A 15,029-nucleotide genomic window follows, 5' to 3' on the forward strand; every position below is an offset into this window, starting at 1 on the left:
CCCCACAGACCATGGCACTCTCAGAGCTCCACTTCAGCCTTTATTCGCCCCAAAATGGGGCAGGGACCCCCCCAAACCCTCCCAAAAATCCCCCAAACACCCCCCCCGATCTGGAAATTTGGGGTTTGGGATGGGGGCAAGGGGGCGGGGGGGGAGGGGATTTTGTGCCCCTGATGGCATCACGATGACATCACGATGACATCATCACTGCTGCTTGGAGCGGGGCCAGAAGCGCCCGGTCAGGGACCCCAAAAACGCCCCTGTGGGCTTCTTGCCCTGGGCCAGCTCCGCCAGGCGCTGCTGCTCCTCCTTTTGGGGTGAAAAACACCAGGATTGAGTCAGGGGAGTTCCCAAGTGTCCTTTGTCACCCCCAGGTGTCCCCTGGGCGTCCCCACCTCCTCCAGGCGCGTCCGGCGCCGCTGGAAGGCCGCCAGCGGATCGTCCTCCAGGGAATAATTCTCCAGCACCGTCCGCACGTCCTCAACCCCGCTCAGGGCGATGGCTGCGATGGGGACACGGATTTGGGGCTATTTTGGGGATTTTGGGGCATTTCCAATGGATTTTATAGGGTGGGGCATGGATTTTATGGGGTAATGCACGGATTTTGGGTGTTTAAAGGGTTTTTTTTGAGGTCTAAGGGTTTTTTGGGGGGTTTACAAAGAAGGTTTGAGGGGTTTTTGGGGGGTTTGATGGATTTTGGAGAGTTTGGGTGGATTTGGGGCAGGTTTTGGGATTGTTCTGGGGTGTTTCGGGATGGTTTTGGGGTGTTTTGGGACATTTCACCCACTCTTGAGGAAGGCAGTGAGGGTTCTGTAGAGGGCTCTGTCCTTGGAGCTGCCGGGGTTCGGGTGGATTTTGGGTGGGTTTGGATGGATTCGAATGAATTTTGGGTGGGTTTAAAGGCGTTTTTGGGATATTTTTGGGGTGTTTCGGGACATTTCACACACTCTTGAGGAAGGCAGCGAGGTCGTAGAGGGCTCTGTCCTCGGAGCCGCCGTCCCAGCGTGGCAGGGCCAGGCCGTTGTAGGGCTGCAGCCGGAACGAGTCCCGGCGCCAATCCACCACCACCACCCGCGCCGGGTCCCGGTTCAGGCACGAGATATCCTGTGGGGGGGGACCCCAAAACCTGGGAATGCGGCCCCAAAATGGGGCTGGGGGCAGGGGGGGAACCGTGAGACCCCGAACCTTGACGTGGTGCCCGTCCATGTAGCGCGTGGCGTCGCGGAACAGCCGGTAGGACACGAAGCCGTGCGGGTCGATGCTGTCGATCAGCGGGAACGCCGTCTGGAGGGGGTTTTGGGGTCGTTTTGGCGCACCCCAAGACCCCTCCTGATGGTGGGGGTCACCGTCCCTCCCGGCAGCCTCAAGTGAGTCCCCCAAAATCCCCGAACTACCCCCAAAATTGTGGGGCTGGGGAGAATTTTCCCTTCTCCAAATCCCCCCCAAAAAAACCCCAAAATCCCTCCCAAATCTCTGGGTCTTACCCCCCCAGCAGCCCCATGGGAAACCCCCAAAATCAACACCAAAAAAACTCCAATCTCCCCCCGAAATGCAGCCCCATAACCGGGAGGGTCCAGGGATGATTTTCCCCCTCCTACTTCGGGTTTGGGGTGGCTTTTGGGCTGGCTTTTTGAAGGTTTTGGGATGCTCCCAAAACCCCCCTTAAAAGCCCCCAGAAACGCCTCCAGGAGCCCCCCAGACCCCTCTAAACTTCCCCAAACCCCCTGAAAACCTCAAATCCCCCCGAATTCCATTCTCACCATCCCAGTCTCGGAGGTGAAGACGACGATCTCGTAGAGTGGCGCCAGCTGCTGCAGGAGGTGCTCGATGCCCGGGCGCTTCTTGAACCTCCAGCCCGTCACCAGCTGTGTTTTGGGGCAAATTCAGGTGGTTTTGGGGCTTTTGGAAATGTTGAAGGATGTTGCAAAATCCCCCAGAAATGCCTCCAAACCCCCCCCCACCCCCCCCCCCCCCCGAAACTCTCCAAACCCCCAAATCTGGCTGGTCATGGGGTGGTTTTTGGGATTTTGGGTTTTTGGGGTTTCGGGGTTTTTGGGAGCAGCCCTGGGGACCGGCTGGGTTTGGGGGGTCCGGTGGTCACTCACCGACCACTCAGGGTGCAGCAGGACCCCGGTGAGCTCGATGACCAGCGTGTAGGGTGGTTGGTAGTACGGTTCCCGCAGGGGGTCTGGCAGCAGCTTCGGGCTCGTGGGCTCAATGATCATCTGCGGGGGGACACAGGGGGGACACGGAGGGGACAATGAGGCTGGGATCCCCCTGTGGGGACAAGGACCCCCCAAATGGGGACAGGGACCCCAAACAGGGACAAGGACCCCGAACTCGAAGTGACCCCCCCCCCCCAAAAGTGCCCCAGAACCCCCCCAACCCTCGTACCCTTCACCGGGACGGGGCCAGAGCAGGTGACAAATCCCCGGGGGATGGTGGCAGAGCCTCCCCGACCCCTGAGGACACCCCGAGACCTACCCTAAAACCCCCAAAACCCCCCAGATCCCACCTGTCTGTAATCCTTGAAGTACTTGAAGGTCCTGCGGAGATGCCGGATCCCTGCAGGGTCTGAGGGGGGGGGTACAGTGACCCCAGAGGGGACAGAGACCCCCAGAGGGGACAGTGTCCCCCCTCCCCGTCCCAGCCCCTTTTGGGTCACACTGGGGCGTGAAAGGGGCCGGGGGTGACACTGAGGTGACAAACGGGTGGCACTGGGGGGTGGCGTTGTGGTGTCACCTCCCCCCTCTCCTGGGGGTCACTCACCGCTGTCGAACTCGTCGGGAATCTGTGGGGACATTGAGGGGACATGGAGGGGCCATGGAGGGGGGAGGGCCAGCCCGGGGGACAGGGACAATTCGCAGGTAGGTGACACTGCGGTTTCATGTCCTGTCCTCCCCCCACCGGGTCATTGTCACCCTCTGCCACCCCCTTTGATGTCCCCCCCGGATGTCCCTACCCCTGCCTGCTCCCAGATGGTGCCAAAAGGGGCTTTGAGTGACAAAAGTGACACCCTGGGCAGGGATGAGGGGACCCCCCCATGGGACCTGCCACCCCTTTTGGGGACAATTTCCTCCCTTTGGGGACAGCTCCCCCTTTGTCCCCTCACCTTGTCCCCGTGCTCGTCCACGGCGTTGCTGCCTGCGGGGGGACATTGGGAACATTTGGGGACATCCATCAGTGCCCCTCCAGTGTACCCCCAGAGTCACTGGGGGGGACAGGGGACACGGGGGGATGTGAGGGGACATTGAGGGGACACCGACCAGGGCCACAGGGTGGGGGGGACAGGGGACACTGGGGACACACAAAGGGGGACTTTGCGGACACTGGGGGAACACTTGAGGACATTGGGGGGACACTGCTCAGGGTCACTGTAGGGGGACAGAGGACACGGGAAGACATGGGAGGATACAAAGGGAGGCGCTGGGGACACGAGGGACACTGAGGACATTTGGGGACACCGGGGGACACTGGGGGACGCACCGAAGATGTAGAGCACGGCCACTCCCCCGGTGGCCGCCAGGAGCCCCCCCAGGCGCAGCGCCAGGCGCCGCAGCGACCCCCGCGCCGGGTCCTCGTCCTGCGGGCCCGGGGTGTCCCCGGCCACCTGCGGGGACAGCGGGGACACGTCAGAGCGGAGACACCGCGGGACACCTAGGGGGGGGTCCCCGGCTACTTGAGGGGACACGTCAGAGCCGGGAGACACGGCGGGGGGAGACACCGAGGGGACACAGGTGACACGGGGGGACACACCGGTCACCTGCGGGGGGACAGCGGGGACACGTGAGACCGGGGGACACCTGGGGGGGGAGTCTCCAGCCACCTGCGGGGACAGCGGGGACACAGAGCTGAGACCCGAGGGGGTCGCGGGGAAGAGGGGACACCTGGGGACACCGGGCGACACCTGGGGACGAGGGGGAGTCCCCGGCCACCTGCGGAGGGAACACCTGGAGACCGTCGCGAGCCTCGGAGCCCCCTGGGGACTCTCGGGGGTGGCCGAAGACCTTTGGGGACCCCCGGGCCCGCCCCGCCCGAGGGAACGGCCACGCGCGGCCCCCCCCACGTGTCCCCCCGTGTCCCCGCCGTGTCCCCACCTGGTGCTGCCGCAGCCGCTCCCGCAGCACTGCGGCCGTATCGGGGCCCGCGGCGGGGCCGCTGAGGGGGCGGCGGGGGCCGGGGGGACCCGGGGGTGGCAGCGCGGGGGTCGCGGCCCGGACCCGTCGCGCCCCGAGGACCGCGCGGACCCCCCAGGCCGCCGCGCGCGCCGCCGCGGACGCCGCCATGTTGTTGTACGGCCAAGCGCCGGCGCGGGAGCGGCAGCTAATGGGAGCGGAGCGGTCGGAACGGGGAGAGCCAATCAGAGGCCAGAGCTGAGGACGGTGGGAGGAGCGGGGCGCTGGCTAGCCAATGGCGGCGCGGCGGGCGGCCAATGGCGGCGCGGGGAAGGCGGGGCCAACGGAGCGGCAGCCAATCAGAGCGAGCGCTGGCGGAAGCGGCGCGAGGCCCGGGGAGCACGTGGAGCCGGGCCCGGGGCAATGCCGAGGCCGCGACCCCCGAAACCGGCCCCGAAGCCCCCGAAAGTGGCCCCAAAACCGGCCCCAATTTCCCCCAAAAGCCTCTCTGTGCCCCCCAAACTCCCTCCGGGCCCCCGTAGAGGGAGCACCATTTCCCCCCGCCCACCTGTTATGTGGCGAGGGGTCTCCCTGAAATGCCCCCACCCCAAAACCAGGAAGCCGGGCGGGTGCTGCACCCCCAGTTCTTTATTTGACACCTAAAACCTGGGTACAATAAATGGGGGGACAAAAAAGCAGGGGGGGAGAGGCAGAAAATGGGGAGAAAACAGGGAGGAAAGGGTCGGGGGGCTTCCCGGGGGGGTCTCAGGCCTCGAGCAGCTTCCCCAGGAAGCGCAGGTTGAGGATCTTGAGCTGCTCCTCCAGGTCCATGCGCACGATCCCGTCCTCGCCGTCGATGCTCAGCAGGATCCCGGTTGCCTCGCGGTCCTCGCCCAGGATCACCTTCACCTGGGGGGGGCTTGGGGGTCAAGGGGGGCACAGAGGGGTTTGGGGGGCTCAGAGGGAATTTGGGGGGATCCCAACGGGGTTTTGGGAGTCCCAGGAGTGTTTTGGGGTCCCACCTTGTTGCTCTTGGTGGGCGTGACAGGCTCCAGGTGCTCGCTGGACACGCTGACCACCTTCTCGCTGTCCTTCAGGTACACAGAGCACATCCCGCCCTGGGGAGGCCGGGGGGGCTCAGCCTCGCGGGGGCACCCAAACCCCCCCCCAAAACCCCTGAGATCTCCGTCCCCAAAGGCTGCGTGGCATCAGGGATGATTCTCCCCCTTCCAGCCCCCCCCAAAATCCTCCCCAGACTCCCCCAAAGCCCTCCAAACCCTCCCAAAAAAACCCAAAACCCTTCCCAAACCCCCCCAGTGCTCCCCTCCAGCCTTCTCTCCTTTTGGGAGATCCCCCAAAACACCCTCCCCAAACCCCCCAAAATCCCTCTAAAACACGAGGGTCTCCATCTGCCCTGGCAGCCTTTTGGGAGACCCCCCCCAAATCCCCCCAAACAACCCTGAACACCTCCCAAACCCCCCCCAAAAACCCCCGAACAGGCTCTGACCGTGACACTGCGGATGACCCCGGTCTGCCCCACGGCCGCGCTGTCCAGGTACGAGTCCCGCACCTTGACCTGGATGTCCGTGGTCACCCAGTCGCCCGCGCTGGGCTCGATGCCCGAGCCGGGGGTGTGGGGGTTGTACCCACCCGGGGACGGAGCCCCCGGGGTCATCGGGCTGTAGCCCACCGGGCTGGGGCTGGGGCTGGCCTGGGGGCAAGGGGGCACAGTTAGTGGGGGAAAGGGGTTTGTGGGGGTTGCAAGGGGGTCCAAAGGAAATTTGGGGTTATTATAAAGCGGGCGTAGGGGGGCTACGAAGGGGTTGGGGGGCTACGAAGAGGTTTTAGGGGGCCTACAAGGCCTTTGGGGGGCTCTGCTGTGGATTTGGACAGTCCTGGGGGGATTTTGGGGGTGTTTTGGGGTGTCTTGGGGTACCTGATAAGCCACGGGTGCTTATCAGGTACCCCTGAGATAAGGGGCAGTCGGTGGCCACTAGGGGGTCATGGGGCTCTGGAGGGGCTGTGGATATTGGGGAAAGTCTGGGGGTCCCGGGGCAGATTTTGGGGGTTCTGGGGGAGATTTTGGGGTCCCACGGGTACCTGATAAACCCCTGAGAGAAGGGGCGGTCAGTGGCCACTAAGGGGGCGCCTGGTAGCCCATGGGGCTCTGGAGAGATTGTGGATATCAGGGGAGGTTTTGGGGTCTCGGGGTACCTGGTAGGCCATGGGGGACGGCGTGGGGTGGTAGCTGGCCGGCGAGTGCGTGTTCTGGTAGCCCACGGGGCTCGGGGCCACCTGATGGTAGCTCTGGGGGGAGGGGCTGGGCTGGTATGAGCCCTGGGGGGAGGGGACGGCGTAGGGCGAGAACTGCTCCGTGTTGTACCTGGGACAGGTGAGGGGGGGGTTATAACCTGGGGGGTTCGGGAGGAATTTGGGGGTCCCGAGGGGGGGGCTGGGGTTGTTTGGGTTACTTTTGGGTTTATTTTTTGGAGTTTTAGGGTTGTTTTGGGGGGATTTGGGGGTCCCAGAGGATGGGAGAGGGGGTTTGGGAGTCCCAGGGGGAATTTGGAGGTCCCAGGAGTCACATCTAGGGAATTTGGGAGATCCCAGGGGTTGTCTGGGGGGTCCCAGGGGATGGGAGAGGGGATTTAGGGGCTCCCAGGGGGGATTTGGGGGTCCCAGGAGCAGTTTCCCCATTTCAAGCCACATTTACGGGTCCTCCACCCGCAAAATCCCAGATCTGGGGTCCCCAGGACCATTTCCCCCCCTTTCCAACCCTACTTGGGGCTCTCCCCCCCAGTCCCATATTCTGGGGTGCCCAACCCCACAGGTTTCAGGGTCCCCACTCACATGGCAGGCGTGCCAGGGGTCTGGGGGTTGTAGGGCTGGCTGACTTGTGGGGATGCAGGGTCGGGGTACCCCGGGGTTTGGGGGTTCGGGGTGCCCCCGTAGCCCTGCGGGGACGGGGTGGGCTCGTCCTCAAAGCCGTACTCGAAGTCCTCGTCCGCCCTAAAGTGGGGAAATTGGGGAGGGGGCCGCAAAAATGGGAAACCCCAAATGAGAGAAGGGGGACCCCAAATTGGGGGAGTGGGACCCCAAAGGAGGTTATTTGGGGGGGGGTCCCACCTCGAGGGGTTGTTTGGGTTATTTTGGGGTTTTCTGGGGATCTCTCACCTCGAGGGGGTGTTGGGGTTGTTGGGGTCCCAGGCCCCGCTCTGGGCCGGGGTCCGGCTCCCATCATGCAGGGGGGTCTGAGACCCATAGTGGGGGGTGCGGCTCCCTGGGGACACCCCAAAAACGCCGTTTGTCCCCACACTGTCCCCAAACTGTCCCCAAAGCCCCCCACTCACCACCTGTGACCCCACAGTTGGGGGTGTGGCTTCCTGGGCTTGACCCCAAAACCACCCTGGGTTTGGACCCCCCCGAATTGTCCCCAAATGTCCCTGAACTGTCCCTGAATGTCCCCAAATAACCCCAAACTGTCCCAAATGTCCCCAAATCCCCTCTCACCGTCGTGCAGCGGGGTCTGCGAGCCGTACATGGGCGTGCGGGACCCCGAGCCGTACATGGGGGTTTGGGATCCGTACATCGGGGTCCTCCCGTAGGCCGAGGTGAGACCCCCAGGGCGCCGGGACCCCCTGCGGGAACAAGGGGGGGTCAGAGGGGACAGGGTCGCCAAAAAGAGCCGGGGGCATCACAGAGACCCAGTGGGGAGGGGGACCAGGACCCTTTTGGGGCTCCAGGACCCTCTTGGGGGGTTTCAAGGATGGTCTTGACCTTTAAGGGGTCACCCCCCACCCCACAGGGGTGCCCCCAGGGCTGTCCCCGGGGTGTCACTCCCCACGCACACAGTGGTCAGTCGCTGCCTGTCCACCGAGATGGTCTGGCAGGTCGAGTGCAGCTCCACTCGCGCCGTTGACTCCGTGGCATCCTTGACCACCCCGATGTACCCTGGGGGAATTTGGGGGGTTAGAGGGGTTGGGGAACCCCCCCCCCCGAGGGGGTTTTTGGGGGTTTATGTGGGGTCAGAGGGTTTGGGGAAGCTCCCCCGAGCGGGTTTTCGGGGGTCCCACACCTACCTTTGTAGGGCCCCTGTGAGATCCGCACCGTCTGTCCGATGAGGTCGTTGTCGCGCCGGCCACGGCCCCGGCTCAGCCCCCCGGCCCCAAAACCGCCCCTCTGGCCTGGGGGGGGGGGGGTCAGAGGGGTCAGCGGGGTCCCTGAGGGTGCCCAGAACCCCCCCGAGACCCCCCAAAATCGCTCACCGGCCCCACTGGGGTGCATGGGGCTGCTGATGCGGGGGGACATCGGTGTGAAGCCGCACACGGCGAAGTTGGTGACATCACGGGGCTGCAGGGGAAAAATGGGGTTGGAATAGGGGAAAAAGGGGAAATTTGGGGGTTTGGGGGGGGGGGGGTTCGGACCTTGGAGCCCCCGGCCAGCACCAGGTGCCGCGTCTTGCAGACGAACATCCCCCCATTCTCCACCAGCTTCTTGCAGTGCAGGAAGGCGAAGCCCCGGAAGAGGTGGCGGATTTCACCCTCACGGCCCTTTTAGAGTCAGGGGGGGAAAAGGGGTGAGACCCCCCCCCAGAAGCACCACATGGAGCCCCCGAACTCCCCCAAAAAACCACGGGGAGGCCCTAAAACGTCACAACCCCCCCCCAAAACATCTCAAGGACCCCCAAAACCAACCCAGGGATCTCCCAAATCTCCCCCAAACACCCTGAGGACCCCCAAAACACCTGAAGGTCCGCCCAAACACCTCAAGGCAAAGACACCCCAGGGACCCCCCAAATCTCCTCGAAAACACTCTGAGAATCACCCCGAACACCCTGAGGATTCTTCAAACACCCCGAGAATCCCCCAAACACCTCAAGGATTGCCAAACCACCCTGAGGACGCCCCAAACCCTGCCGGACGCACGGAGTGGGGGCCGTCGATGACTTTGACGATGTCCTTGACGTGGATGTTGTTCTGCTCCGAGTCCAGCGCCACGGCGAAGCGATTGTCCTTCTTCCTGGTGACGGCCTGGTGCCGCACCGTCACCACCTTCCCGTACATGTTCAGCACCTGGGCACAGGGGACGGCTCAGGGGACGCGCCTGGGGACACCCAGGAGACACCTGGGAGGGGACTCTAGGGACCTCCCAAATTCGGTGGGTTGGGACCCCCCTTGAAAGGGAATTTGGGGCCCCTCTGGAGGCCGATTTGGAGTGTGGGGTGCCCTGGGAGGTTTCCCCGGGATTTTGGGGGGCGGCCAGGAGGGATTTTGGGAGGGTTTTGACGAGATTTAGGTGGGGTTTTGGAGCATATTTTAGGGGATTTATTGGGAGGATTCTGGGGGATTTTTTGGGGGGATTTCAGGTTGGATTTGGGGGGGGTCTCACCTGGAAGGTTTCCCGCTCCAGCCGCACGATGACCCCCACGGTTTGGGGGTCCAGCTGCACCAGCTCCCCCCACTCGTGCTGCCCCCCCACATCCACTCCCGAGGCCGTCTCGGAGCAGAGCTGCAGATCCCGGGGTAGCACCTTCAGCTGGGGGCAGGAAATGGGAAAAATCCGCTGGGATTGCACCAAAACCGCCTGCTTTCACCCCAAACCCCGTTCCCCCAGTTTTCTCCTGGATTTTTCCTGGGTTTTTCCCAGTTTTTCCCTATTTTTTTCTCATTTTTACCCTGTTTTCCTGTGTTTTCCCCATTTTCTGGGTTTTTCCCATTTTTTCACAGGTTTTTCCCACGTCTTTCCCATTTTTTCCCCCATTTTTCCTGTTTTTTTCCCACATTCTCACCTCATCCATGGTGAGGTCTAAGAACAGGATCACAAAGTTCTCCTCTGCTCTCCATTTCCCCCCATTTTACCTCGTTTTTTCCCCTTTTTCCCTGTTTTTCCCCCTTTTTTTCCCGGTTCTCCCATTTCTTCCCCTGTTCCCACCTCGTGCATGGTCAGGTCAGAGAACAGGATCACGAAGTTCTCCTCCACCCTGACGATGAGCCCGGTGTCACCCTCGAAGCGCCCAGCGATCACCTTCACGTGGTCGCCCATCCTGAAGTATTTCCTCAGCTCCTGCGCCGGGAACTCCAGCATATCCTGGAAAAACCCAGAACTCCTGGTTTTCCACCCAAAAAAGCCATCCCAAGGGGTTTTTTTTGGGGGCTTTTCAGACCTTGAGGTCCTCGTGCTTGGGCATGATGGTGATCTTGTTGCCATCCACGCTGAGGATTTTGCCCTGCAGGTTGATGAGCTCACCCTCGCACACCTCCACGTTGTCCCCTGGCTGGAAGTTGTGTTCCCGCTCTTTTCCTGCAAAATTTTGGGGTGACTTAGGGAAATCTGGGGAGTTTGGGGCGTTTTCTGGGGTTTGGGAATGCGGGGATCCCATACCGGTGCTCTCGGTCACCACTTCCAAGTCGATGCCCTCGGGCTGGTCCTCGAATTTCTCCAGCTCGGACAGGGTGGGTTTGACCCCCTCGGTGATCTGAGATTGGGGGAAAATTCCGGGATTCGGGGCAAAAACAGATTTAGGGTTGGAGCAGGCAGATCTTAGGGTTCAAACTTTGGGTGGAAGAGGAAAATTTTGGGTTCAAATATGTGGTTTTGGGTTCCAAGAGGTGAATTTTGGGTTCCAACAGGCAGATTTGGGTTTGGAACACGAGGACATTGAGCCAGAAGAAGCGGATTTGGGCTGGAACAAGCGGATTTTGGGTAGAACAGGCAGATTTTAGGCCAGAAAAGGCAGATTTGGGGCTCACCACGGCCGACATGGCGAAGCTCTTGAACAGGAACCCCTTCCGGCTGTAGCGGTTGCCCTCGAAGATCAGGAAGTCGCCATCTGAGGCCACGTCCCCGCCCAGGGACCTGGGGGACACCCGGGGTCACTCAGGGTCACTCCTGAGGGGTCGCTGGATCCCGGGCGTTCCCTCAGGAACAGGCCCTACCGGATCTTCTCGGCGTCGAAGAGGCGCTGGGGCGGCCGCTTGAACTTCTTGCGCTTGGCGAACCAGTCCTTCTGCGGGGGAGGGAGAGAGGGGATCTGCTCGGGGGATCTGCTCGGGGATCCGCTCAGGGGATCCACTCAGTGCCAGGGATCTGCTCAGGGGATCTGCTCAGTGCCAGGGATCTGCTCAGGGGATCCGCTCAGGGGATCCCCTCAGTGCCAGGGATCTGCTCAGGGGATCCGCTCGGTGCCAGGGATCTGCTCAGGGGATCCAGTGACCTGGCAACCACTGACCCAGGATTTGCTCAGGGAATCTGCTCAGTGCCAGGGATCCACTGACCTGGGATCCACCCAAACCAGGGATCCACTGACCCAGGAATAACTCACAGGGATTCACCCTCAGGGACCCACTGACTTGGGATCCACTCGTGGGGATCCACCCAAGCAGGTTCCCCTCCCCTGCCCAAGGTGCCCCCCGCCCCAGGTGGATCCTTACCAGGCTCATCCGGGCTTTGATCCGGTCGAAGTCAATCCTGGGGATCATTTTGAGAGAGATCTGGTTCTGGCTGGGCTCCACGTAATCCACCTGCGCCAGGCCACGCCCACGGGTCAGTCCCGGGCCGGCCGGGGGTGTCCCCAGCTGAGGACATCCCCACCCCCTCAGGTGTGTCCCCTCCCCACTCAGGTGTGTCCCCCCCTCACCTGGGCGATGTCATCCTTGTAGATGCCCCTCTTGAGGCGCACCCAGGCCTTGGGCTTGAGGTTGGTGACCTCCTTGACCACCTTGAGCACATCAGTCATCTCCTTGATGGGCACCATCTGCTGGTTCCAGTAGCCCAGGCGCAGGTTGCCCACGCCCTCAATGGCCTGCTTGACGTGGGTCTGCTTGTAGGCCTCGACGTACAGGTAGCCGCGCACGTGCTCGGGGGCCACCACCGCCTTGATCTGCAGGGGCTGGGGACAGCGGGGACAGCAGTGTCACCAGTGTGACACCTCAGTGCCATCCCAGCCCCATCCCAGCCCCACTGGCCCCACGCACAGGCACCCACGGGGGCCACCACCCCGTGATCTGCAGGGGCTGGGGACAGCAGGGACAGCAGTGGCACCAGCGTGGCACCGAGGACATCCCGGTACAGCCCCAATGTCCCCGTGTGCGGGTGTGACCCCAGTGCCACCCCAGTGTCCCCCAGTCCCTCCCAGTGCTCACCGTCTCCGTGTACTGGTAGGCGATGAACTTGCGCATGAGGGCGACGGCCGTGGCACGCTCCTCCCCGATCTGGGCACAAGCCAGCAGGATTTGGGGAAAAAAAAAAAGGATTTGGAGACAAAAAGGGAGATTTGGGCTCAGAAAGGGAGGTTTGGGCACAAAAAGCAAGATTTAGGTGCTCTCCCAACACCCACCTTGCACTTGACCGTCCAGAGATTGGGGTCCCTGTGAGGGGCAACAAAACCTCGTTATTTTTGGGGGGGGGGTCTGACCCAAATTCCCCCTTTTTTCCCCCCCACGATTCTCATTCCCAGGGATTCTGACCCAAATTCCCTGGTTTTTCCCCCCAAAACTCACTTGACGCCGGGCAGCAGCTGCTGCTGGGTGATGTCATCTGAGAGCTCATCGGAGCCGCCATAAACTCTGGGAAAAAGGCCCCCAAAAAAACCAGGGAATGTTGGGGTGGGCGTGGCCCTGTGGTGACAGGGAGGGTGACAGGCGGGGAGGGGACAGGGGTGGCACTCACGTCTCCCCCACCGAGGACTTGGCGTATTTCTTCATGTAGTACTCGCCCAGCTCCTCCTCCCGCTGGTCCCTGGCAGGGAAAACGGGGCGAAATCAGGGGAAAACGGGAAAAATGAGGAAAAGTGAGGGAGAAGCAGGGGGAAATGAGGGAAAAGTGGGGGGGAAATGAAGGAAAACAAGGAAAATGAGGGAAGAATACGGGAATACGAAGAAAAAGCAATTAAGAAAAGGAAAAAACAAGAGAAAACTAAGGAAAAACAAGGAACAATCAGGGAAAAACAGGGAAAAATGAGAGAAAAACAGAAAAACGAGGGAAAGACAGTGAAAATGAGAGAAAAACAGGGAAAAATGAGGGGAAAACAGGGGAAACCAAGATAAAAACAGGGGAAAATCAGGGAAAAATGGGGGAAAAGAAGGGGAAAACGGGAAAATGCAGAAAAAGGATAAAAACGAGGTGAGGAGTGACACAGGGACACTCTGGGGATGTCCAGGGTCACCTCCAGAGGTTCTGGAGCCGCCGTGCTCCCGAGCGATCCTCGTCCAGCACCACGTTGTCAATGTTGGAAGCTGAGGAAGAGGAGGCAGAGGAAGGTCAGGATGGGGATCTGGGATTGGGGGGGGGGGGTGTGGAAATTTCGGGAACCCCCAGAACTGGGGGAGTGGGACTCTTACCTTCTATCTCCTCTGCCCCGGGGAGGAGGTGACGGTGGAGGATGAAGTAAATCAACAGCAAAAACCAGGGAATGGGGGAAAATTGGGGGTTTTGGGGGAAAACAAAAAAAAATGCAACAGAAAAGCCCCAGGCGAGAGCGGATGAGATGGAGGGGGAGGGGTGATTGGGGACCCCCACCCAGGAAAAGGGATGGGAGAAAACGGGGATTTGGGGCGGGGGGAAAAGGAATTTAGGGAAAAAGGGATTCAGGGAGGAAAAAAGGGATTTAGGAAGGAAAACTGCAAGGGAAAAGGGGTTTGAAGGGAAAAAAGTGGTTTTAGGGGGAAAAGGGGCTTTAGGAAAAAGAGGATATGAGGAGGGAAAAAGGGGGTTTGGGGGTGGGGAAAGAAGGGGTTGGGGAAAAGGGGTTTTGGGGAAGGAAAAGGCAGTTTTGGGGATTCGGGAGGGGGAACAGGGACTCCCCCACCCAGGGCTTCCCTCCCTCCTCCCTGCAGCCCCCTGGGGTGGGGACAGCCCCCCCAGTCCGCACCTTTCTCCAGGATGTCCTCAGCCCCATCCTCCCACTGATCTTCATCCTCGTACTCATCATCCACATCTGGGGGGGACACGCGGGGAGGGGGGGGGGGTCAGCGACCTGGAGACCCCCAAAACCTCCCCAAAAACCCCCCAATTCCCCGCCCCTTCCCTCACCAGCCTCATCCAGGATGAACCCCCCGTGCCGCGGTTTCTTGGCCGGGCGATCGTCGTCTTCCTCCTCCTCCTCCTCCTCATCGTACTCCTCCTCCTCCTCCTCCTCCTCTTCTTCTTCCTCCTCCTCCTCCGCCTCCTCCTTCCCGCTGCCCCCCCCGCGCTGCTCCTCGGCCTGGCGGGGCCGGGGGATTTAGGGAGGGGATCAGGGACCCCCGGGACCCACCCTGAAACCCCCCGGATCCCCCCAAGCCTTCGGCCTCACCTCGTTGTCGTCGCCGTCGTCGCTGCTGCGTTCGCTCTCGTCCTCCGAGAAGTTGCTGTCCTCGCTGTCCGACATGGCTGGGGGTCTGGGGGGCACGGGGGGCTTCAGGAGGGTCCTGGGGGATTCCGAAAGGAAGCTGGAGGGGTCGGGGGTGTCCTGAGGGGTTTAGGGGTGTCCTGAGCGTATCCGGGAGAGTCCTGGGGGTTCTTAGGGATGGGCCGGGGGATTTGAGGGTGTCCTGAGAGGTCTGGGGTGTCCTGAGGGGAGGCTGGGAGGTGCTCTGAAGGCTCCGGGGGTGCCCCGAGCACTCCCGCCGCTTTCCCGCCGCCGCCGCCGCCGCCGCCGCCCTCACCGCGGGCTCCGCTCCGCTCTACACCGCGGCCTGGCCTGGCCTCACTCCGCCGGCGCCTGTGTCGCTCCCGGTGCCGCTCCCGGAGCCGCCTCCGCCTGTCTCGATCCCGATCCCGATGCCGGTGCCGCTGCCGAGCCCTGTCGCGATTCCCGGTCCCGGTCCCGGTCCGGCTCCCGAACCGCGGCCGCTCCGCGTCGCTCCCGCCCCGCGCTCTCGCGAGACCTCCCGCCCTTCCTCTCGCGAGACTTCCCGGCCTCCGACGGCGGCGCGA

The 15,029-nt window shown here is 62.2% G+C and overlaps 2 protein-coding genes across 7 annotated transcripts; both read right to left on the bottom strand.

Annotated features, from left to right (window-relative positions):
• Positions 1–35: 35 nt before the first annotated feature.
• On the bottom strand, positions 36–4,286 carry TIMM50 (translocase of inner mitochondrial membrane 50). 3 transcript variants are annotated; one of them, XM_068998309.1, is made up of 12 exons: positions 4,098–4,286; positions 3,764–3,826; positions 3,487–3,610; positions 3,113–3,144; positions 2,770–2,791; positions 2,516–2,574; positions 2,106–2,225; positions 1,761–1,865; positions 1,186–1,284; positions 948–1,104; positions 396–502; positions 36–309 (listed from the first exon to the last, which is right to left on the bottom strand). In XM_068998309.1, the coding sequence occupies exons 1-12, from the start codon at positions 4,284–4,286 to the stop codon at positions 205–207; spliced, it is 1,182 nt and encodes a 393-aa protein (XP_068854410.1). In that variant the 3' UTR covers positions 36–204. The 3 variants fall into 3 exon arrangements, with proteins under 3 accessions (XP_068854410.1, XP_068854411.1, XP_068854412.1); XM_068998310.1 differs by lacking the exon at positions 3,764–3,826 and having other exon boundaries at positions 38–309; XM_068998311.1 differs by lacking the exon at positions 36–309 and having other exon boundaries at positions 401–502; positions 1,186–1,261.
• Positions 4,287–4,745: 459 nt separating this feature from the next.
• Positions 4,746–14,970, bottom strand: SUPT5H (SPT5 homolog, DSIF elongation factor subunit). Of its 4 annotated transcripts, none has more exons than XM_068998345.1 (30): positions 14,759–14,970; positions 14,407–14,491; positions 14,145–14,316; positions 13,984–14,049; positions 13,454–13,465; positions 13,279–13,348; positions 12,783–12,851; positions 12,614–12,679; positions 12,451–12,481; positions 12,257–12,325; positions 11,752–12,003; positions 11,546–11,635; positions 11,051–11,121; positions 10,865–10,970; positions 10,497–10,590; positions 10,279–10,415; positions 10,047–10,202; positions 9,504–9,650; positions 9,041–9,187; positions 8,540–8,665; positions 8,381–8,465; positions 8,195–8,299; positions 7,964–8,066; positions 7,626–7,753; positions 7,290–7,395; positions 6,966–7,124; positions 6,330–6,498; positions 5,623–5,826; positions 5,138–5,233; positions 4,746–5,024 (listed from the first exon to the last, which is right to left on the bottom strand). In XM_068998345.1, the coding sequence occupies exons 2-30, from the start codon at positions 14,479–14,481 to the stop codon at positions 4,881–4,883; spliced, it is 3,255 nt and encodes a 1,084-aa protein (XP_068854446.1). In that variant the 5' UTR covers positions 14,482–14,491; positions 14,759–14,970; the 3' UTR covers positions 4,746–4,880. The 4 variants fall into 4 exon arrangements, with proteins under 4 accessions (XP_068854446.1, XP_068854444.1, XP_068854445.1 ...); XM_068998343.1 differs by having other exon boundaries at positions 14,407–14,521; XM_068998344.1 differs by having other exon boundaries at positions 14,407–14,542.
• Positions 14,971–15,029: the final 59 nt, after the last annotated feature.

Source organism: Aphelocoma coerulescens, chromosome 34, assembly GCF_041296385.1.
Source record: "Aphelocoma coerulescens isolate FSJ_1873_10779 chromosome 34, UR_Acoe_1.0, whole genome shotgun sequence".
Classification (NCBI taxonomy): domain Eukaryota; kingdom Metazoa; phylum Chordata; class Aves; order Passeriformes; family Corvidae; genus Aphelocoma; species Aphelocoma coerulescens.

Excerpts from the sequence above, each read along its gene's own strand:
- SUPT5H (XM_068998345.1), bottom strand. The coding sequence starts at position 14,481 with ATGTCGGACAGCGAGGACAGCAACTTCTCGGAGGACGAGAGCGAACGC. Across the intron at positions 9,188-9,503 it reads TGGAGCGGGAAACCTTCCAG|GTGCTGAACATGTACGGGAA; the intron begins GTGAGACCCCCC and ends CCCTGTGCCCAG. Across the intron at positions 7,754-7,963 it reads AGGCAGCGACTGACCACTGT|GGGGTCCCGGCGCCCTGGGG; the intron begins GTGCGTGGGGAG and ends TTGTTCCCGCAG.
- TIMM50 (XM_068998309.1), bottom strand. The coding sequence starts at position 4,286 with ATGGCGGCGTCCGCGGCGGCGCGCGCGGCGGCCTGGGGGGTCCGCGCG. Across the intron at positions 2,575-2,769 it reads TCCCGACGAGTTCGACAGCG|ACCCTGCAGGGATCCGGCAT; the intron begins GTGAGTGACCCC and ends CCCCCCCCTCAG. Across the intron at positions 2,226-2,515 it reads ACTTCAAGGATTACAGACAG|ATGATCATTGAGCCCACGAG; the intron begins GTGGGATCTGGG and ends GTCCCCCCGCAG.